This window comes from Perca fluviatilis, chromosome 8 (assembly GCF_010015445.1).
Source record: "Perca fluviatilis chromosome 8, GENO_Pfluv_1.0, whole genome shotgun sequence".
NCBI classification, from domain to species: domain Eukaryota; kingdom Metazoa; phylum Chordata; class Actinopteri; order Perciformes; family Percidae; genus Perca; species Perca fluviatilis.
The window spans coordinates 17504833-17527607 of NC_053119.1; the positions used below are offsets into that span (position 1 = coordinate 17504833).

A 22775-nucleotide genomic window follows, 5' to 3' on the forward strand; every position below is an offset into this window, starting at 1 on the left:
GCTGATTATTTGAATGAACTGATGTAAAATTAAGTTTATAAGGCTTAATTTTCTAACATTCATTTGTGCAAAACAAAAGAGAGATCAGTTTCCTGAGTACTGACTGGAAGGCAATCACCTTCTCTGCCAACAATAGCCTGTTTCAATGAAGTGGGGTTTTTTTTGCGGGAGCAAATATCTCCTGTTCTGTGTTACAAATTGCCAAAGTGTGTCAACAATAAACTCTGCAACAAATGATAGCAGTATAACCAACATAATACAAACTACCAACCACATTAGCAGCAATATACTATACTTAAAAAGCAAGTGTGGCTGAAATGAAGGTGAGAGGAGATATGATAAACTCTTTATTGCCTCCTTGGGGAAACTTTTTTTGGGCTCAGCATCACTGCATTACAGAATGTTCCTCTCCAGACATACTTAGCAGGATAATTACAATTATTTTTATATTAAAATACATTTCTTTGTCATGTTTTTGGGTCTCACCACACCACACTCAAATCAATATTCCTCTGTGCTTCTGCTCCATTTGGTGCTCTACCTTCTCCTGGAGATAAATAAGCTCCTTCACTGACACTCGCAAAGCCCCCAACAGATGATAAAGCTCATTTGTGTCTGCTTACTAGGAGAAATTACGCATTATCCATTCTTAGAGGCAGACAACACTGGGACACATGGATGGAATGGAGTAGGGGGAAAAAATCATTCAGGGGCAAGACTCTGCCAAATTTGAGATAATGACCAGTGGAAAGCATCCAATTTTCCTGCAGCACTGAACAAAACAGGTAAGGTTTTAATTTACTCATATTACTGTAACAACAGCCCAGCATATACTTGGTGATTAAATATTGTGGATTAGGAGAATCTCTTTGCCGCACTCAAATGCTTCTGTGCAGTTTAATTGTGTGTCACAATGTGTTTCTGAGAGCTTCCATTTGGAACAGAAGGATTTTGTTTATCCTCATAAACCCAGCTGTCCCAATGGTAGGTCAGTCATTAAACACTCATGCTGCATCGCAGCCGAACTTTGTTCACATCCACAGAACTGTATTCTCAATTCTAGTAGCTATCCAAAAGTTTATATTTAATGAAATGTTTAGTCTTATGTTTGAATATTTCACCCAGTGTAAATATAATTTACTGTAGCTTTAATGAACGGCTGCAATCAACTTATATACTACTGTATATACAATACTGTATATACCTTGAAGCTAAGGGGAAATGAAAAGGGAAACTGGATTTTAAAGGGTTTGTCTAATCAGTTTATTTGATTGTAAAGCAAATATCTGTTGAATAGGCTGCTATCGCTATCATGCTTCCTGCTGCTGTGTAGTTTCCACTATGTATTGCCGTAATTTGGACAAGGTCAGTTTGGGGATCAAATTCAAGCACATTACTTGTGTTTCTCCCATATGACCATTCCACTTAGTATCCAGTAGGGGGAGGTGCTGCATATCCAATGTGTCTGTGGACTAAAACCTGAATCGTTTCCCATCTGAAGCTCAGATATATTTTGTTTGATTAGAAGAAAAAGCCTAATATAGCTAAAAAAAAAAACATATACACTTCGCTCCTCTCATGTACGCAATATAATGTAACAGATCTGCTATAAGGTAGTTATATAAGGTAGGATAGTTTACGTTCTTAGATTTAGAAGTCAAGGCACTTAAACATTGCATTTTCTGTCCAGCTAAACATTCATAATGCCATAATGACATTGCATAACAGGTTTTAGTTGGTCTAAAAGGTGATATATTCAGCACTAAAGTAATATAATTCATTACCACTAATACAAGCTCTGTTAATGAATAGCAAACTATTTGCTCTTATTCGTCAGGGTAGGCCTAAATGTCGTTTTAAGCCTTAATAGTTTTGTTTCCCATCAATTTAGTTGCTGTTACATAAGAGGTCAAACTCTTAACAATATTTAACATCAAGCTGCTCTAAATCTGTGTTGTGAGACTTCTTTATGTAGAGCAGAACTACATGTAAAATGTTGCTGTCAAATGGGAACGAGAGAACAAATCTCAAACATGAATTATATTCTGCTATAATCTAATGGTAACAAAACTATAACAGCAATGGCTCAGTAAGGCATTTTGCCCTGATAGTACAGATTTTTCTGAAGGTTGGTAGGTAGAAGGTGTGCAGTTTGAAATAACTGGTGAGACTATTCCTGGTGTGTTTCTGCCAGAGAACTGCCTTCTAGCACATTCACATTACTGTGTGTTAAGTCTGGCTTTTGTCTCTGCATCCCACTCTGTATCTGTACATGCCTTTATGTGTGCACCCTGCTGGGACACTCCTGTCTTCCCTGTCAGACACACTGAGCTCATTTGGTTGGACAACCTTTGGCTTTCCGCCGGCTAACTTTAGCCTCACAGCTTGCATGGTCTCTCTAAGCCTGTTTTGGGGTTGTGGTGTTCCAAAGTAGATTTACCTTCAATAATCATTTATTAAATCTCTATCCATTAGACTGTGAGGCTTCGTAAGAGCCGGCTGCATTAAGCCTGATTATGGGATGCCCGGCAGAGGAAAAGGGTCTATGTGTCAAGTGTGTCATCGAGTGATTTATATCCCTGGCTGGGATCTCTGTCTTGTCAGTCGGGAGTAAGCTGCAGAGAGGAGCGAGAGAAGCACTGAAACCTTTAATGATGTGAAACTTTGATTTAAAAAAGAAAAAGTATAAATCCAAAGGTTTCTGTCATGCCTTGGTTCTGTAGCGGGTATCTCTGGTTTCTGTCTGTTTCTGATACTGACGTTGCCGCTGAACCCTGACCTGTCGCCAGTCTCGAAGGATCCCTTTCCAAGTCGTTTTGACTTAAAGTCTCTTCAACATGGACACCAAGGGCCAGAGTAGCACCTTTAAACGGCCCTCCCTCAAACGCTCCATATCTGGCTCGCAGAAGGTAAGATTAAGCCTGTTCTGTCACATTCAACAGGTGCTGAGCTGTTTTTTTTAAATTTGTGTTGAAAAAGATTTTGTTCTGATATTATATTTCTCTTGAAATATACGCTCACCAGCCATTTTATACGGTACTGGGTTGTATCACCTTTTACCTTCAGAACTGCCCTAATTCTTTGTGACATAAATTCAACAAGGTCCATATTGACATGACAGCATCACACAGTTGCTGCTGATTTGTCGGCTACACATCCATGATCCCAAACATCCCAAGGATGCTCTATTGGATTGTGATCTGGTCATAAAGGGATGGACATTGTCAGCAACAATACTCTATTAAGGAGCCCAAAGTGTGCCAAGAAAATATCATTACACTACCACCACCAGTCGATACAAGGCAGGATTGTTCCATGCATTCATGTTGTTTACGACAAATTCTGACCCTACTATCTGAATGTTGCAGCAGAAATCAAGACTCATCAGACCAGACGATGCTTTTCCAATCTTCTATAGCCTAGTCCAGTTTTGGAGAGCCTGCACCAATTGTAGCCTCAGTTTCCTGTTCTTAGCTGACAGGAGTGGCACCCGGTGTGGTCTTTTGCTGCTGTAGCCATCTGCTTCGAGGTTCGACATGTTGTGCGTTTAGAGATGCTCTTCTGCATACATCGGTTGTAACGAATGGTTATTTTGGCTGATTAGATATTTGCGTTAACGAGCAGTTAAACAGTTATACATAATAAAATGAGTGTGTTTGTTGCATTTATTTTGACAGTAAATGTTTGGGGTTGTTTTATAAAAGTTATCTATAAATGGATCGCTTTCTATCTATCTATCTATCTTTTTATCTTTTCTTTTTTTTTTGCATTTTGTGAAACCATATGACTGTCTGACATTCTGAGAATGACATGTGTTGCACAGCATGTCACATGAAACCATTACTATGAGCTGGCCACATTTGTTCCTAAACAATCATTTCAGCGTCCCTATGTCCGGCATAATGACATGCACCATTCAGGACTGCCGACCGCATATATTGGCGTGCATATGGTCTGTCCTCCAAGCCCCTCAAACTTACTGCTAAGTGGTGTTCAAAGCTGAGCAGGCATCAAGAGCCGCTCCCTCCAGTGCTGCAGTTTAATCCTTCATAATGGCCCAGTATGGACGACCACAGCCATGACAGATTATGGACTTTTGTATATTTCTAAAGTCTGCTTTCATGTGATTAACACACTCCTGTTAAATGTTCTTGAAAGCAAAAAAGATGTGCTTTTTATATAGATGCATGCCTCTGTTCTCCATTCAACGAGCAGTGCATGCTGGGATTAGAACATGCACACTGCAAACTGTTTGTTGTTGCTTTTGCAGATGCATGTAAGCATAGTACAGTGGAGGACAAAAAACAAAAAACACTAAATAGTTTAAAAATAAATGATGAGTAAACCTAAACAAGTTTGAACACTTCTACTTTTCCAGAAAAAAAGATGTAAAATGAACTGTAAAATATACTGTAGAACATTTTAAATGAATCCTCTGTAGATTACATATAGTCCTATATCAACAGTGTATCTGACACTGACATCATCAAAATAATTTAGTGTGATGGGTTTCTATAAATTACAGCGGGCATTATTTACTGAGATTAATATGCTTTGTATAATCCACAGCCTTTTTATATGAGGTTTTATTCTGTAAAGCAATCAGCAATGTCATGGCTCTCAGCTGCACTTTTAATGAGATACAATATGTTGCTAAATATAAACTCACTGGCTGCACAGACCAGACAACATTGTCCTTTTTTTATCATGCATATTTGTCATGTTTTTACGATAGTCTTTAATTGTGGATTTATCTTCTTTATTTGAATGATAGGCGTATACTTCATCATTCTCATGGTATGAAGAAGGATTTCTTTTTCATCCGTGGTATAGTGCATCAGAAATAGAGTAAAAGCAATATCGCTTTGAATCTGGGTGGATGACACATGATTAGAAATAAGGGTTAAAAGTCTCCAACAGAGAGCACATTCAGTGAAATGTCTTCACATGATATTACCTTGTTGCCACAAATGAACTTCTATCTGTTACACAGATAACATTGTTCTCCAGTAAATTAACTGCCTCTTCTGACCTTTTACCTCTTTTGCTAAAAATTTAACGTTTATAGGTTTAAAAACATTTATATTTCATTGATCCATAGGGGGGAAATTACAATATTAATTCAATTTTAATTTAATTAAATTAGATGCTTAAGGCTCAGCAGTTTGGATAGAAATCTGAAAGCATCTGCACCCTGATGGGTTTGAATAATTACTGATGAGTTCTGTGCTTGGAACCTTAAAACTAATTTGCTGTATCAATAAGAGGCAACAAAATCAATTTAAATGTGAGTAACAAATCCTACATTTTTCACTTTGGGTTTGCGAGATCATATGACTGTGTGATGTAAGTGTCAGGCTTAGGTCAGGTGAGGGCCAATAATTCTCAAAACGCTTTAAGGCGCAGGGTCAGGGGCTGGACTACAGCAGACCCCATACGTGTGAAGGTCTGAGTTTGCAAAGTTTCTGAAAGTAAGATCTTCAAATGTTGCAGCATTCTGTAGTAAAGTTGAGTTAAATTGGTTTCTCATTACTTAAGTCCAAACTTAGCTGGGTTGTTGTACCCAAATTAATTTGTATAAAAGATGCGTTCAAAACAAAGAGAATTGCCTTAAAGATTTAAGTGCTATGGAAATTCTTACTCCCCATAAATAAGGTGATATGTTTGCTACCTATCGGCCATAAATTGACATTTTTATTTTGCATAATTAAACAAACACTCAAGATCATATATGTTAATTGAGTGTTGCTGTTGTAGTACTAGTGACATTTACATATAACTACTGTCAAAACCTTTAGTGGCCTGCTGTTATACCTTATGAAGACTGTTAGATAGGATTTCATCTAAACCTGTTTCCATGGTGTATGCTTCTCTTCTAATACAAAAAAATATGTTATACCTGTTTGTTTTTACAGAGGTGCTATCTTTATTCTGATTTCCTGATTTTAAGTAAAACAAAATAAATAAAAAAAATCCAGTTAGCCATCACATGAGTCCAACATGTCACTGATTATCCCCAAGAGTTGAGGGAGTCATAAGACATGTTTTAAACCTGCTGGTTTATATATATATATATATATATATATATATATATATATATATATATATATATATATATATATATATATATATATATATATATATATATATATATATGCTCTCTTTTTCAGTTAGACTTTTCTTTGGGGAAAACCAGCAGCTTTAAAACATGTCTTATGACTCCCTCAACTCTTGGGGATAATCAGTGACATGTTGGACTCATGTGATGGCTAACTGGATTTTCTAACCCTGGAGGAACAATGAGTGCATTTACAAACAGAGCTGACTGAAAACAGTTAGCATTACAGTTAATGCAAATTCGCCTGTCCAGAGCCTGTAACACGAGTGTGTTGTCTTGTCCAAATATCTTTCCCCTCCAGTGAAAATATGTAAAAGGCAGCTTTTTATTCGGTCCACGTGGGATCGACCATGAGTCTGGAATCTTTTTTTTCCAGACAGTGAAGAAGTCTACATGGGCTTCCTTCCTGTCACACTGCATCAAGCTCCAACCACATCGCCATTCAATACCAAAGCTGAGCAATTAGTTGCTTTTATCTTCAACCCTGGTGACATTCCTCAGGACCCCCAAAACCTTTCTGATCCATTTCACTTGTGCTGATGAGGCTTTTGTTGTGTGGAGTCCATCGTTACTACAATATTCAGAATAAATCACACGTATAGATCTTACTCAACCTAATAAAGCCACCAACTGTAAACAATTATGTGTTCAAAATGCACTGAAATTGACCAGGTCAGATGTTCAGCGCACAGAAATAAAGCCATCATTATACCTTTTCTGTATGACTGTCGGGAGCTGAACAGTCCGTGTAATTGTAGCAGCACTGAAACAAATTTGCTGTGATGTGCCTCACTAAGCTGTGGGTCAGGAGACCAGGGCCATGTGATTGCAGTGCAAAAAGGCATGATTGTATGGCATACGTCTTGACTGACACAAATACTACTGCTACTACATTGTGAATCTGGTAGAACTACTTATTCTTGAAAAAATTCGAAAATCAGGATAGAAACATAAAAAAACAGAGCAATGTACTGTGTTTGGGGGAAAAGCACCATTGCATCAGTTCAGCTGATAAAAAAGAGGTCATACAATATATTGTATACCTTTTATGTGGCCTCCTCAGCAATCCAGCAATTATAATTTCACACAGTTGTCTTTTGTTTTGAGCGACCATTTTCTCAGAAAATTCTGCACGTTGGAATGAAATGATTGTTTATTGTTCTGAGGCTTGTCTTAAGTCTCGTTAATTTGCTTGGTGTGACACAATCTGATCCTGCAGGTTTTTGTTGTTAAGTGCTCAAAGGCAGCTCTTAACGAGGCAGCTGGTTGCTGACTGGATTTTGGTTTTAATTGCTGTGGTTAATGAGTTTAAGTACGCTGAAATAACTGCGACATGCTCACCAAACCCTTCTTGAAATGTGCTTTGTTTTCCTCGGCTATAATTAACAGCGGCCCACGTTCATTTTTTTTTTTTTTTACTGGAGCAGGACCAAAAGGGGAAAGTTGGGGGAGATGCTGGGCTTCTTTCTCTCTGTCTTTCTGACTCATCAACCACCAACCTCCTTTGTCTTTTTCACTCTGAGTTACAGTCAAGCTCAAACTGCTCACTTCAACCATAAAAGGAGAGCTTATTAAACCATTTCACATGAGGAAGGTTTTAAATGGATGTCTACAACTTTGTGCCTGTTAACTCCATCTCAGCTTCTAGCTCACCTAATGCCTTCCTCTAGCTCCTGAAAGCCCTTAATGACTTTAAATAGTTTAAATTGAATTACTTCATTACGTCCAGCATGTGCAATAAACAGGATTCACTTTAAACTAATCTAAATAGGTCATATTTGACTTTTCCTTACCCAAACAGAAGCCTATTGATATTCCAATGATCTGTTTTAGCCCACACTTTAAACTGTTGGATACCAGATAGCGGGCAGCAGGCTAAATGTGATTTTTGTTTAAACAGTGGCATTCATTTTCAGTCCACTGGGAGGATATTTATTATATAAAATCACAGAAGTTTGTAAAATGCAAATCCATTTCACATAAGTAAAAATGAAAAAGCAAGATGAAGAGAATATTGAATAGCTGGTCTGCTGAGTTTTCTTTTCCTCCACAAAAACATGGTGGATAGAAATAGAGATTAACTGCAATTAGCATTGACTGACCTTGCCCCCAACTGGAGACCAGTCATGTCTTAACAAGGCGCCTTCCAAAAGAATGCCTGCATCCAATTCTCTCAATTATGCAAATTGGGTTGAAATCAAAGTAGTTGGAGGGGGTGAAAATGTTTCAAATGAAAAGTTGGGGAGTCCTCTGAACGAGACTGCAGAGCTTTTAGGTTAGCCAGTCTGCTCCGTCTTCTCACACAAACTAAGATTTTCCACACTGTGAAGTGAACACAAAGAAAGGCGTTTCAACAAATTGGGAGATTAGGGGCCGGTTATCAAAGTAGATTTATTGTGCCTTGTTCAAGCGAAGGATGAAAATACCCTGTGGGCATGGAGAAGGGGTCATGGGACTCCCAAAAGGATTACCTTGAACTGGAGTCATGAGACTTAGGCGAACAAAGACCCTGCTCACATGCTCACCATATTAACTGGCCCTCATAAAGTGAAGAAGTTTCATGTCTTGTGGGATTCAATGAGAGCACTTGACTGGGAGTGCAGCACCAGGAGAAAGCTCTGCTGGAGGAGCAGCAGACTGTAGACTTCCTCTCTACTCTCTGGGCTGAACCTCCAGCAGCACTTGAGATAGGACTCTGCATCTCGGACAGAAGATTGTGTGTAAGTGTATCTACATTCTGTATCTGCAACTCTTTTAAAACTTAATTGCATCTCTTTAATGACAGAATGAGTTAGATATTGCAGAGAGGAGGAACAAATTATAGGTGATGGAAAGTGAATTCAGATGTGGTGAATCAGAACAGGCAGCACTGTATGAATTCTGGGTGCTTAATGATGCATGATAACACTGAGATGGAAAACTGCTGAAACAAGACCGACAGCAACAACGGCACTATGCCTCGGCCTTTTTGAAAATACAACAATGTGGCGATATTTTTTGTAAAAAAGAGCTACCTCGGTAAAAGTATTTGTAGATTACATCCGCTATTCAAATTGTCGTCATGCAAGCAATTAGTTTAACTTTCAAAAGGAAACAACAAAAGATTCCAATGCAACTAAATAAATAGGAATCCTGTGTATTTTTAGCTTAGTGATTTTATCTACTCAACCAAGTCATTATCAGATGACTCTTTAATGAGTCTGGTGGGTAAAGTCAGGTCATTGCAGAAGCAAATAATATCGGGGTGCAGAAAAGAACAAGGTGTATTTATTTATGTATGAAGGGAAGGATGAAAAGTGTGGATTGAAAAAAAAAATCTTTTTGCAGAACTTAACAGGGATAGTATTGGATTTTGCAGCCGCCCTGCTGCTCCTCCTCCCGGCTGGCTGAGGCCAATTGTGCAGATAAAGAGAGAACAGTCACTGTATTGTGTTATTGGCACTTGTGATTACTGTTCACAAGACAAGACTCACAAGGCTTTCATTTATTCTCATATGACTTCTGAATCATAGGTGAAGTTAAAATAGATATTATTTTAGTATGTTTTAAGCTATCAACGCTGTTATCAATAATGTTTTTTTTTTCTTCCATTTCCAGTGTTTTTATGGAAAGATTTGCTTCCAATGCTTCAGTTTTAATTGGGCCTCCACCATCAACAATGGCCCTCAGAGAAACTCTGCTTTGAACTCAGGTTATTTTTGCTCAGCACTGGAAAAACATCAGACAGCAATCAGAGCAGGATTTAACTAAGTGCGTGGACATAGTACTTTTGTGCAATGCTTTTCACTGGCTGCTTATCAAGCTCGAGCAGACAATGAAAGGTGTTAGTCAACATCAACTGTGCTCTAATAATCTCAGGACTAACAAAAACAAATGCTCAACCTTGCTGTGTACAAGGTTTTTGCCTGTTGACACCAGTCGACACGCGATATAAACTGTATTCACTTCAATTTATATATTCTCCTCTCTCACTGGGTCTCTTTGCAGGATGTGTGTAGTCTTCATCTCTTAGCCCGGATTACTACTGAGAGGATTTTGATATTGAAATTTAAATTCTGATATCTGCAAAGATGATCTCCCCATGACTTTAGTATGCCACTATGTGAGCTAACACTTTTCTCTTCTCTCTTACCTTTTCTATTTACAGGCACAAAAAGCTTGGATTGAGAGGACCTTTTCTAAAAGAGAATGTATTCACAAATTCCCCACCAAGGACCCAAACAGGTAATTACGCTCTTCAAATTGCTTTTTAAATGGTTATTTATTATTTGTGGTAAACATATGGCCACAGGTGACAACAGCAGCTATGTCATTATCATTTGAACATGACTCCAAACCTTATTAAAACAACTCATTTATTGAAGTTTCACTAACAATGTTGCTCCTTTTTACTGTTTGAGAGAGCTTGCTACAAACAATTTTCATTTTACTCAAAATAAGTTTAAATGTAAACATTATGTAGGTCTATAAAGAAAATGTTTTTAGAACACTAGTAAGCAGACTGGTAAAAACTTGTAAATTGGGCCCTTTTTGATGTTATTATTATTATTATTATTATTATAATAATAATAATAATAATATGTAACTTATAAATTCATATTAATGCTCCATATTCACTTTTTAGAAATAATATCTCTTGGTTTATTCATTAATTTACTAAATCATGACAGATTATCAGACAACCTGATTTTTCAGAGTGTATTCGAGAGCAGCCACGCAGTGCAGGCCTTTGTTCGCCGAGGCACGGATTTCCCAGAAATGGAAACAGTCATGAAAGAGCCTGTGCGATATGTGTTTCGAGGAAAAGACACAGCCTTCATGAGCATACTAAACAACACTTTAGTGGAAGCTCAATTGCTTCTAGTCATGGTTCAACACTGCTCAGGGATTTCTATGAATAATCAACACACGTTTTTACGTTTAGAAATCAGGCCCACACAGCCATACGGGGCCCAGGACTGGCATGGTAACTCAGTGATGTTTGTTCTGTGATCCATGTAGATGTGCCTGTGGTCAGCTGACATCGCAGCACGTGGCCATCCCTGCTGGTGCCAACTCACTAGAGGAAGCGAACCAGCTGGTGCAGATTGATACCCCAAAAGATAAATGGAGTGTGATCAAGCACACCAGGACCTACCCAACAGACGCCTTTGGCTTGATCGAGTTCCAGGGTGGAGGATTCGTCAACAAGGCCATGGTGAGTCTCAGCCACTGAAAAATGAATTCAAAGTGACTGCGTGGTTTAATTAGAAATAAGTCACAATACTGTTCTCTTCCCTTCTTTTCTTTCCAAGTATATCCGAGTCTCCTATGACACCAAACCTGACAACTTACTGCATTTGATGGTGAAGGATTGGCAGTTGGAGCTGCCCACCTTGCTCATCTCCGTACACGGAGGTCTCCAGAACTTCGACCTCCAACCCAAACTCAAGCAAGTGTTTGGCAAAGGCCTGATCAAAGCTGCCGTCACCACCGGAGCTTGGATCTTCACGGGCGGAGTCAACACCGGTAGGATGCTGACAGTTCACAATGCTTTTAATGTTCACTTAACAAAATAACAATTTGTGACATTAGAAGATTAACTTTGCTCTAAATTGTCATTACATAATAACCTATTCTGCAATTTCCTGGGGGAGATTTGACTAACCTATTGTCACAGGTTTAAGCACTGTAATTAGAGCTGTAATTTTTTGGGGGAAAAAACAAACGACAATCTGTGTGGAGTTTGCATGCAGTAACCACAGTGTGACCCATGATGCAGCCCCGCTAGGCAGATGAAAGAGCCATTATTCATGTTGCTATCTTTTTGCTCTTTACACCATAGGGGTGATCCGTCATGTGGGAGACGCCTTAAAGGACCATTCCTCCAAGTCACGAGGGAAGGTGTGCGCTATTGGAATTGCTCCATGGGGAATCCTGGAAAACAAAGAGGATCTCATTGGAAAAGATGTGAGAATATTTAGTTTCCAGAAAAAAAGACCCTTTCTTACTAATATTTCTTCTTAAAACATTTCAAACTAATTTCTCCTTTTTTTTTTTTCTCTCCAGGTAAACAAACCCTATCAGACGATGGCAAACCCTCTGAGCAAGCTGGCTGTGCTCAACAACAGCCACTCCCACTTCATCCTGACTGACAACGGCACCTGTGGGAAGTACGGCTCTGAGGTCAAACTCCGCCGGCTGCTGGAGAAGCACATCTCCCTGCAGAAGATCAACACGCGTAAGTCACACAGTGCTCCGTAGACATTAGTAAAACATCCTCCATGGTGTGTGAGCCTTTTTTTGACATGTGGATGGAGAACTCCTCTGTGGCTTGTGGGCTTCCCTTTGTCATCCTATGCCTGGAGCTCGGATAAGGCAGGGACAGCAAAGGGATGCTCAACTGTCACCAATTACTTCACTCTCTCCCTTCTCTGGTTATGTCTGTTCACACATCACATCGACGTGTTCTGCTTCAACAGTTCATTCCCAAATTTCTGTTATCATGCAGTGTCACTTAATGTAATAAATGGATGGAAGGACTCAGTATTTTTGACTGTGTGTTCCAGGTTTGGGTCAGGGGGTTCCTCTAGTGTGTCTGATAGTGGAGGGAGGCCCCAACGTGATCTCCATTGCACTGGAGAGTCTGAGAGACGAGCCTCCCATCCCCGTGGTGGTGTGTGACGGCAGCGGCAGAGCTTCCGATATCATTTCTTTCGCACACAAGTTCTCAGAGGACGGAGGGTGAGAGTTTTAGATGATTTCTTCTTTACTGTACTTGGATATTATTCTTCTGGTTAAAAAAAAGAGAGAAGAAGCTGAAATTTAATCCTTAAATCGTCTCTTCCAGCCAGGTTAGTGATGATGTCAGAGAGCAACTCTTGGTAACTATTCAGAAGACTTTCAATTATAGCAAAAGCCAGTCGCAGCAGATCCTGCTCATGGTTATGGAGTGCATGAAGAAAAGGGAACTGGTGAGTAGAATACACCGAAAAATAAGGTGTTATTATATTCAAGCTATTCCACAATTATCTTTCATTTGAAAATGACATGTCTGCGCCAATCAATAAATTGTGTTGTTGCGAAGCATCTGGTCTCCATCGTCATTTATCCATTCCACTCATCTGTGTATTACCATTAACATATTGAATAAACTTAATCCCCACAACGTGCTTGTCATTTCTCCTTGTGTGGTATGTTCATGTAATCTGGGGCATTCGCAGCTTCGCTGTAGGACATCATCAACCCTCATGTATAAGAACACAGCTGTAAAGTGGTGTTGGGTGTCTGCACTCACTCACTCTGCAGTGATACACTACTTTGATGTAAACAATGCAGTTCATAGCTCCATGATGAAGCACACACCATGGTGAGAGTCTTCACAGATAGCAGATTAATCCCTGACCTGAGAGTGTTTCTCCAAAGTGTGTGCTAGAAACCTTGGCACATAAATAGTGGAAGCATTTGTGCATCTCCAGCAGCTTTCCATAAGTGATGTGATTAGTAGTTTGTAATGGCCCAGCACATATTGTATAATCTCCAGACTCCATACATTTGGGTGGGAAAGATCAGTGCACACTACCACCTGCTTAGCAGAGGCTCTTACTTTATCCATTCACAGTAAGCATGCAGCACACAGATGGAGGAGAGGATCCATCTCCCTAATCCTCAGCCAGGTTCCCCTCTCTCTCCATCCCCAGGCTTTTTTTCAGTCAACAGAGTGCTATTACTTCAGCGGCGACTCTGCATCCTCTATCCCCAATGTATTAGACTGCCTAATGCGCCAACACACACATAAGCAACTTAAACTGCTTTTTAAGGGTCATACCGCTGTGGGCATTTAGTTTTCACTGATACCTGACCCAGACAATGTGACAGAGCTGCCAAGTTGTTTGAGCGCTTTATACGCAACTAAGAGGCCACACTATTGCCTGCTCTTAATCTAAAGTGCCATGACTAAACAAAAGGTAAATCAGTGTCACAGTCTAGTCCCCAAATAATCCTTTCTTCCAAAGTAAATCCCATGTGAACAGCTGGTTTAGACAAATAACACTGATTTAGAGGGCTGACATTTGCTGTGACACCAGAATGCAATATTTAAACAAATGAAGAGTTCATCATCATTAAAAAAAATCCCTATTTGCAAAAAGCCCACAGTGCACCCTGTAAGTGTCTAAAGAGCAACACGAGTTTTCAGTCCTCATACTGCTGCTCATTAACAACGCATCCCAAGACCAGCCCTGAAATCCCTGGCGCCGTCCCACACATTCATGCCAACCCAATAATTCTATTTACCATGGCTGCACTTGTGACAGACCCGTCAGCGTAATTTCATCTGATATAGTTGAGTCTATAACAAGAAAAGCACTAGCACACTGTCTGACAAGTAAAATTGGCTGTTTGTGCTCCAAGGGTCAGCCTGCAGTGAGAGGTCCTGCTGAAAGAATCTCCCATCAGTTCATCACCACATGTTTACAGCTGCAGTGAGAGTGGGAATACAAATCAACTTGTTTATTCATTCATCCATTCATTTATGTGGTTTGGTATCAACTGATTCAACCATTACAGTATACTGTATGGCTTCACGTCTGCCATCGTTTCTTCTCTTTTTATTTCTTTCTCACATGTAGATCACAGTTTTTCGAATGGGTTCTGAGGGACAACAAGATATTGAAATGGCCATTCTCACTGCCTTGTTAAAAGGTATTATCTGTCTGCATCACACTTAGACATCTCAACAGTATGTGTACTACAAGAATAACATCACAGCAATATTTTCCATGAATGTACTACATGCTTCCTATTCTCTCTCTCCCGTTTCTTTTGCATCAGGCACGAATGCTTCAGCAGCTGACCAGCTTAGTTTGGCTCTGGCCTGGAACAGAGTGGATATTGCTCGCAATCACATCTTTGTTTATGGACACAATTTACCAGTGAGTGGTGCTCACATCTGAATAATAATAATAATAATAATAATAATACTTATATAGCGCCTTTCAAAGTCGTACCCACGGTTACGCAACAAATGGGAGAACTTAGTGAAAAGAAATGTTTTGAGGTGCTTTTTGAACATAGGCAGGGATTGGGCATAGCGGACAGAGAGTGGTAGACTGTTCCAGAGTGTGGGAGCATTGGCAGAGAAAGCCCTGTCCCCAAAAGTCCGCAACCTGGTGTGGGGTGGGGGATGTCCAGCAGGTCCTTGTCAGAGGACCACAGGGAACGTGACTGAGTGTAGGGGGTGGAGGAGATCTGTGAGGTATTGTGGTGAGAGTCCATGGAGAGATTTGTAGGTGAGCAGGAGGATCTTGTAGGTGATGCGTGACTTGACTGGCAACCAGTGGAGCTGTTGGAGGACGGGAGCGATATGCTGCCAGGGCTTCGTGTGGGTTAGAACCCTGGCAGCCGAGTTCAGCCGAGTAATGTAAATAAATGAATCATTCCACGCTAGTGCACTACAGTTGCAAAGTTGGCAAGGATGTATTTAGTACAGAAGGAAAGAGTTTTGTTTTGAAATAGAGTTGCTCAAAGTCCACCCCCACTCAAAAATGTGTTTGGCTTATTGTTACTTCCCTTTGTGGAAAACCCCCATCAGATATTAATTATTCCCAAAGCATGTCTGCAGGTGATCTTAAAATAACATAGTGTGTCCTCGACAGCAGCACAGAAAGATATTCTTTAAACTGCGTTGTATTTCTCTGATGCACAAAATTCCAATGGTTTGATGTTATCAAAATACTAACAGCAGAAAAGAGACTGATATGTTAATGCTAAAGCTTTATTTTCTTTTACCTTATTTCCTGTTTGGTTAGCCTGCCGGTGCAACTTCTTTAATCCCGGCCCAGGATAAGCAAAAGAGTCCTGCCAGCGCTTCTCAAAACAAAACCCGGGGTAAGAAGGGAAAGGGGAAGGGAAAGGCTAAGCCTGAACCTCCAGAAGAAACAGACCCAAGGAAGTTGGAGTTGACTCGTTGGGTAAGAATGGAAGTTTATGACAACAACTCTTACTTCAGTTTAAAATATGAAAACATTATGAAAGCTGTAATGTGTTAATAATAAGTCATATGTCTTTGGTAATACTTCTTCTTAGGTGAACTCTCTGGAGCAGGCTATGATGGATGCTCTGGTGCTGGACAGAGTCGACTTTGTCAAACTGCTCCTTGAGAATGGGGTCAATATTCACCACTTCCTCACCATTCCCAGACTGGAGGAGTTATACAACACGGTGGGCCTGACACACTGCAGCAAATGAAAATGAGACTGAGAAGTTTTAATCCCTCAAAATACAGATGTGACAAATATGAAAATGGTTGACACTAATTACAAACCTTCGTCCTGTTCTCTTCTCTCAGAAACTTGGCCCTGCCAATACGCTGAATGCCGTGGTTAGGGATGTCAAAAAGGTAAAATGATCTTTCCCATGTTTTTGCTGCATAATGTCTGCATATTAGTACAAAGTCTGCTTATAAGTACAAAGTACCACAGCAATGAAATACAATGTGCCTTAGCACTCTCTCAGCACCAGTCAATAATAACAATGTTAAAAACATAATAGCATGTTATATATCATCTTGAGACACTTGTATACGACTCTGGTGATTTTGCAGGGAAACCTTCCTCCAGATTATCAGATCACTTTGATTGATATTGGTCTGGTGCTGGAGTGCTTCATGGGTGGAGCTTACAGGAGCAATTACACCAGGAAGGCTTTCCGCAACCTCTACAATAATTTGTATGGACTTAAAAGGGTACGAATTGGTAAAAGAAAAACATTGATAATGGCTAGTTCATCATATTCAGTAACATTTTGGTATTGATGATCCTGTTTTGTTCTCTTGTTGCAGCCAAAAGCTCTGAAGCTTCTAGGAATGGAGGTATGGTATCCGTTTTACAACAAAATACTGTTAAGGAGCTGAAACAATACAACCCCCACAGCAGAATAATCTATCATCATGTTTTCATTTTGTTAGGATGATGAACCAAGGTCAAAAGGCAAGAAGAAACAAAAGAAGAAGAAAGAAGAAGAGGTGGAAATTGATGTGGACGACCCCGAGGTCTGTCGATTCAAGTTCCCCTTCCATGAGCTGATGCTGTGGGCGGTGCTGATGAAGCGCCAGAAGATGGCACTGTTCCTCTGGCAGCGTGGAGAAGAAGCTATGGCGAAAGCCCTGGTGGCCTGTAAACTGTATAAAGCCATGGCCCATGAGTGCTCTGAGAGTGAACTGGTGGATGACATCTCCCAAGACCTGGAGAACAACTCCAAGTCAGTACATATAAACTCTCTCACATAGGTTTTTTCTCTCACCCCTCTGTGATCTCAAACTCTTTTGAGAAGTGCAATATAGAAATGGATATTATTGTTCACTCTCTCTCTCTCTCTCTCTCTCTCTCTCTCTCTCTCTCTCTCTAGAGAGTTTGGCCAGCTGGCCTACGAGCTGTTGGACCAGTCCTACAAGCATGACGAACAGGTGGCCATGAAACTCTTAACATATGAGCTGGTCAACTGGAGTAACTCCACCTGTCTGAAGCTGGCTGTGGCTGCTAAGCAACGTGACTTCATTGCTCACACCTGCAGCCAGATGTTGCTCACCGACATGTGGATGGGCTGCTTAAGGATCGGCAAGAATCCCGGCCTCAAGGTTGACATCACAAACTGAAAACTGTTTTTTTAGGCATCCATTAAAAAAACATTTCACAATAATATTAACATCACTTGTAGCATTGCCTTCACAGTATTGTGAATACATATACTCATTTTGTCACCTAGGTTATTCTGGGAATCATCTTTCCTCCTTTCATTCTACTGTTGGATTTCCGTCTTGGAGATGATGTGCCCTATCAAGCACCTGGAGGCAAAGAACAGGGAAAAGAAAAGGATGATGACGCAAAATCCAGCAAGGTTCACACTAACCTTATTTGATTAATCCATTGTACACATACTGTTTATATGCCTTTCTTTGTCAAGAGTAAAAAATGATAAGCTGAAACAAAGAGTTTGCTGTTATGTTGCAGGATCCTAATAATGATACAACTTCCCGAAAGGGGGATGAAGAGGAGGGCAGCACTAATGTCCGAAAAATCCCCATTGGCAAAAGGTTTTTTGAGTTTTATGATGCGCCATTCACCAAATTCTGGTTCAACACTGTAAGTTTCCCTCTTATAAACAAGAATGATTTATTCAATTGTACTTAAGTGTAGTGACTTAAGTGCACTGGCATTTTGGTATTTTCTCCTTCCAATAGATTTGCTATCTGGGCTATTTGATGTTGTACAACTACATAATCCTGGTGAAAATGGAGCGATGGCCATCTCTACAAGAGTGGACTGTCATTGCATACATCCTCACACTTGGCTCTGAAAAAGTCAGGCAGGTACAAGGCATTAAATATGATCAATTTTATCAGAGTCGAGTCATTACATGTGTTAGAGATATTTCGTGGTATCTGCATGACCTTTAAACCCTGGTGTCTAGATTCTAATGTCAGAACCAGGGAAGCTGAAACAGAAGATAAGTGTGTGGCTGGAGGAGTACTGGAACATCACAGACCTGGCTGCCATTTGCACCTTCCTTCTTGGGCTAATGCTACGGCTGCAACATGAACCTTACATGGGCTACGGCAGAGTCATCTACTGCATAGACATCATCTTCTGGTACATTCGCGTATTGGACATCTTTGGAGTCAACAAATACCTGGGACCCTATGTGATGATGATAGGGAAGATGGTAATAGCATTTAGTGCTTCACAAATCATGTGAAAATCGCATGACAGACATGACATGCACACTAATAGAATGAAAAGGAGTTCACACTGAGTTCAAATGTTTGCTTCTTCTCTTTCAGATGATAGATATGATGTACTTTGTAGTCATCATGCTGGTGGTGCTCATGAGCTTCGGGGTGGCTCGGCAAGCCATCCTTCACCCTGATGAGGAGCCAACATGGCGCCTGGCCAGAAACATTTTCTACATGCCCTACTGGATGATATATGGAGAGGTTTTTGCGGACTCGATAGACCGTAAGACTAGAGTTCATAGTAAGATTCTGTTTCCTGATTCTGGGCAGATGATCAGTGATACATGTATTTGTATGTGTTACATTCTGTAAGGCTTAGTACTAATATATTACACTGTAACCCCTCAAGACTTTGTCTCCCTCTGCTGGCATATTTATAATAGCCTTCAATATTTGCATTGAGGAAAAGCAAGATAGGTATCATTATGTAGTCTTGTTAATCATGATCATCTGCCGTCAAGTTTTTTTTTCTGTCAGTGTTTCTTCTGTCAGGGTGAAGGCAATAAGCTGCTATTGAAAATAGCCTAAATTAGCAGGGTTATTAAAAATGAAAACTGTTCTTTTCAGAGGAAGTTGCTAATACATCTGCTTCTTTTAATATTCAAAAAAAAGAGGCCAGAGATATAAAGTACACCAATTATCTTTAGTGTTTGATTAGTAACAAGTTGGAAAATGATTTTAACACCAGTCCACTCTTTCATGGACATCAGCTTGACCTTGACAGAAGTATGATATAAAAATCCTATGTGTATTGATTTTAACGCTTTCTCCATGTTTCTCCAAGTCTATGCAATGGAAATCAACCGTGAGTAGTCTTCAAGCCAAGAATGCAATTCGAATCAGTTCGCTAAAGATCTCAGAATGAATTCTATAGCTATAACTTCTCTTTCCCTGCAGCTCCATGTGGTGAACATTTATATGACGAGGATGGGAAGAAACTGCCTCCGTGTATCCCTGGTGCCTGGCTCACACCTGCCATTATGGCCTGCTACCTTCTCGTAGCAAACATTCTTCTGGTCAACTTGCTCATTGCAGTGTTCAAGTAAGTATATGCCCCAATGTCTAACTGCTCTATTATTTTTACAAGAAACATCTGCTTTTACCGTGTGTACTCACTGGTCTTGGTTTCCGGCCCCACAGCAACACTTTCTTTGAAGTCAAGTCCATTTCCAACCAGGTGTGGAAGTTTCAGAGATATCAGCTGATCATGACGTTCCACGACCGTCCCATCCTGCCGCCACCTCTTATCATCTTCAGCCACCTCTACATCCTCTTCAACAGGCTGTTTCGGCGGTGTGCCAGGAAGAGACAAGAAGGAGAGCTGGATGAGAAGGACCGCGGACTCAGTTAGTCATATCTAATGATATAAAACAAATACACACAATTTAACTAAGTGACTAATTTAGTCTCATCCTGAATCACAGATAGTAAAAATCACTTACAGAACAGTAATGGTCCTGACTGAAACACAATGACTGACATCATGTGTCAATTTGTTTCTACCAGAGCTTAGGCTGAATCCAGAGGAGCTAAAAAGCCTGTATGAGTTTGAAGAACAGTGCGTGGAGGAATATTTCCGTGAGAAAGAGGACGAGCAGCAGTCCTCTAGTGATGAACGCATTAAGGTTACCTCAGAAAGGTGAACACCCTTTTTGAGTGTAGCTTAGATATTTCTAAGCGTGTTGATAACAGTTTATAATATATATATATATATATATATATATATATATATATATATATATATATATATATATATATATATATATATTGATAACATGTACTTACATAAACTTTTGTTTCTCTGGTGTTCTTGGCAGAGTTGAGAATATGTCCATGCGTCTGGAGGAAGTTAACGAGAGGGAGAACACTATGAAGGCCTCCCTGCAGACGGTGGATCTGCGCCTGGCACAGCTGGAGGAGATCCACGGACGAATGGCAGTAGCCCTGGAAAAGCTTGCTGGGGTGGACAGACTGGAGCTGACCAGAACCTATTCACGAAACTCCTCTGTGTGTGACCCCTCCTCCCTACTTCGCCAGAGCAGTATTAACAGCGCTGATGGTTACAGTCTTTACCGCTTCCACATGGACATGGAGGAGTTTGCAACGAAGCAGAAGGACACAGATGAGACAACTAAAACTGGTGTAGAAGGACAGAGGAGTCTGCGGAAAGCCTCCAGTATTTGTACTCTCAACACAAAGGAAGGTGGTCAGACCTTAGATGTTGGGGGTGTGGAGAGATCACTCCCAAGTTCATGTGTGGACATTCTCATATCTCCATGTGAACAAAAGTCTGCATCTGCATCTTCAAGTCAAGACGCTATATCCAACATGAAACAAGGCAGCACAGTGCTTCTAGATAGACTAAAGCCTTCTTCCCCACCAAAAAGGACTAAATCCTTGAGATACTATCCAGTCGAAGACCAACCCACTTCTCCTTTGACAAAGAAGAGGGCTATGAGCACCATCATTATCAGCCCGCCTGATGAACCAGAGGAATCAGATGAACCCAGAAAGAAGGCCCAATTGCCGCCGGGAACCTCCTCTTCCCCAAAAAGGACTAAATCATTGAGATCTATCCCTTCTGAAATCCAAAGGCAGACTTCCCCTATCACAAAGAAGAGAGCTATGAGCAGCATCATCTACAACCCAGCCGAGGCAGGTGATGATGTGCAAACTGCAGACTACAAGACAGTAGTGGAGCAGGTCACTAAAACACCAGATCAGTGGCCAGCAAACTTGGAGTACCAGGTGCACGCCAGCACTATTGGTCACATGCCTAAAGTGTCAACAGTCAGAACTCTCACCCAGCAGTTTCAAGCTAGCACTGCACCTACAGAGCTTAAAAATAAGGAGGATCAGACTTTAAATATGTCTTTAGAAAGTGAGGGAGCTCGGCCAGCAGCAGAACCCGAGGCAGACCAAACAAAGATGAAAGCAAAGAGAAACCTCTCAGACGCTACCGAGTATCTGACTGTAGCCGATAATAAATATTTGCCATCTCAGAGATCACAGAGCTTTAATGCCAGCGAGAGGAAAGCAAAGGTGGTTAGCAAGGAGCCAAGAGCCTCCAGCAGCGAGAGAGACCTTGTTGAAGCCGGCAGGGTGGCAGGGGAAGATGTGGGGAAGAAGATGGAGGCAGAGAAGAAAGAAAATGATGCACAGGAAAAGAAATGAGCCACAAGAAAGAACTGAATATTACCAGCGAGGCAGAGAACTAGCCTGCCATCGACTGGATATCACTGCTGACTTTATGATTTCACAATAATGATTAAAATAGAATGTCAGTAATATTAAAAAAAACATTACCAATCGCTTTAACATTTCCAAGCATGCAGTTACTGTGAGTTGACGAGTGTAGAGTAGTGAACACATTACTCTCTCTCTTTTAAAGATCCAATTTCTTTACTGTCTTTCATTGGTGTAACGTACAGTAGCTTACAATCATTGACATTACAGCTTTCCCCAGTCATTGTGTTTTTATGTTGGATGTCTACATGTTAAGGTGAAAATAAAGTATGTACACATCAGTCAATCAAAAACACAAACTTCCTAAATACGATTGACACTTTCAAATATTGTCTGTAAACATTTTCTTTTCCGATACTGCAATGTGCTTAATAATGAACCACTCAGAGGTATCCCTATATCTTTCATGCAAATACTGACAATCGCATAACAATATGTAATTAGGTACAGCTCCCAAGAAACAACCTTTCACAGTTTCATTTTGACACAGAAACCTGTATAAATTAAGTTTCTTAAAAAAGACAGTAGGTTATATTTATACATATTTTTCTCTTTTCTATCACAATACTGTGACTCCTTCGAGGCACACATGAACAAATAGAAATGCTGCCAGTGCAACAGGAGATTATAGGCATATTAGTA

The 22775-nt window shown here is 40.3% G+C and overlaps 1 protein-coding gene across 5 annotated transcripts; it reads left to right on the forward strand.

Annotated features, from left to right (window-relative positions):
- Positions 1–2515: 2515 nt before the first annotated feature.
- On the forward strand, positions 2516–22460 carry LOC120564503 (transient receptor potential cation channel subfamily M member 1-like). 5 transcript variants are annotated; one of them, XM_039809537.1, is made up of 27 exons: positions 2516–2909; positions 10266–10342; positions 11120–11315; positions 11413–11626; positions 11943–12067; positions 12167–12338; positions 12667–12841; positions 12948–13071; positions 14728–14800; positions 14930–15030; positions 15907–16068; positions 16184–16318; positions 16446–16496; positions 16701–16841; positions 16938–16967; positions 17064–17356; positions 17504–17732; positions 17861–17992; positions 18106–18237; positions 18336–18464; positions 18566–18817; positions 18936–19128; positions 19672–19692; positions 19785–19929; positions 20028–20233; positions 20394–20526; positions 20705–22460. In XM_039809537.1, exons 1-27 carry the CDS (start codon positions 2838–2840, stop codon positions 22059–22061), a joined length of 5070 nt encoding a protein of 1689 aa, XP_039665471.1. In that variant the 5' UTR covers positions 2516–2837; the 3' UTR covers positions 22062–22460. The 5 variants fall into 5 exon arrangements, with proteins under 5 accessions (XP_039665471.1, XP_039665472.1, XP_039665473.1 ...); XM_039809538.1 differs by having other exon boundaries at positions 18936–19110; XM_039809539.1 differs by lacking the exon at positions 19672–19692 and having other exon boundaries at positions 18936–19110.
- The last annotated feature ends 315 nt before the right edge of the window (positions 22461–22775 follow it).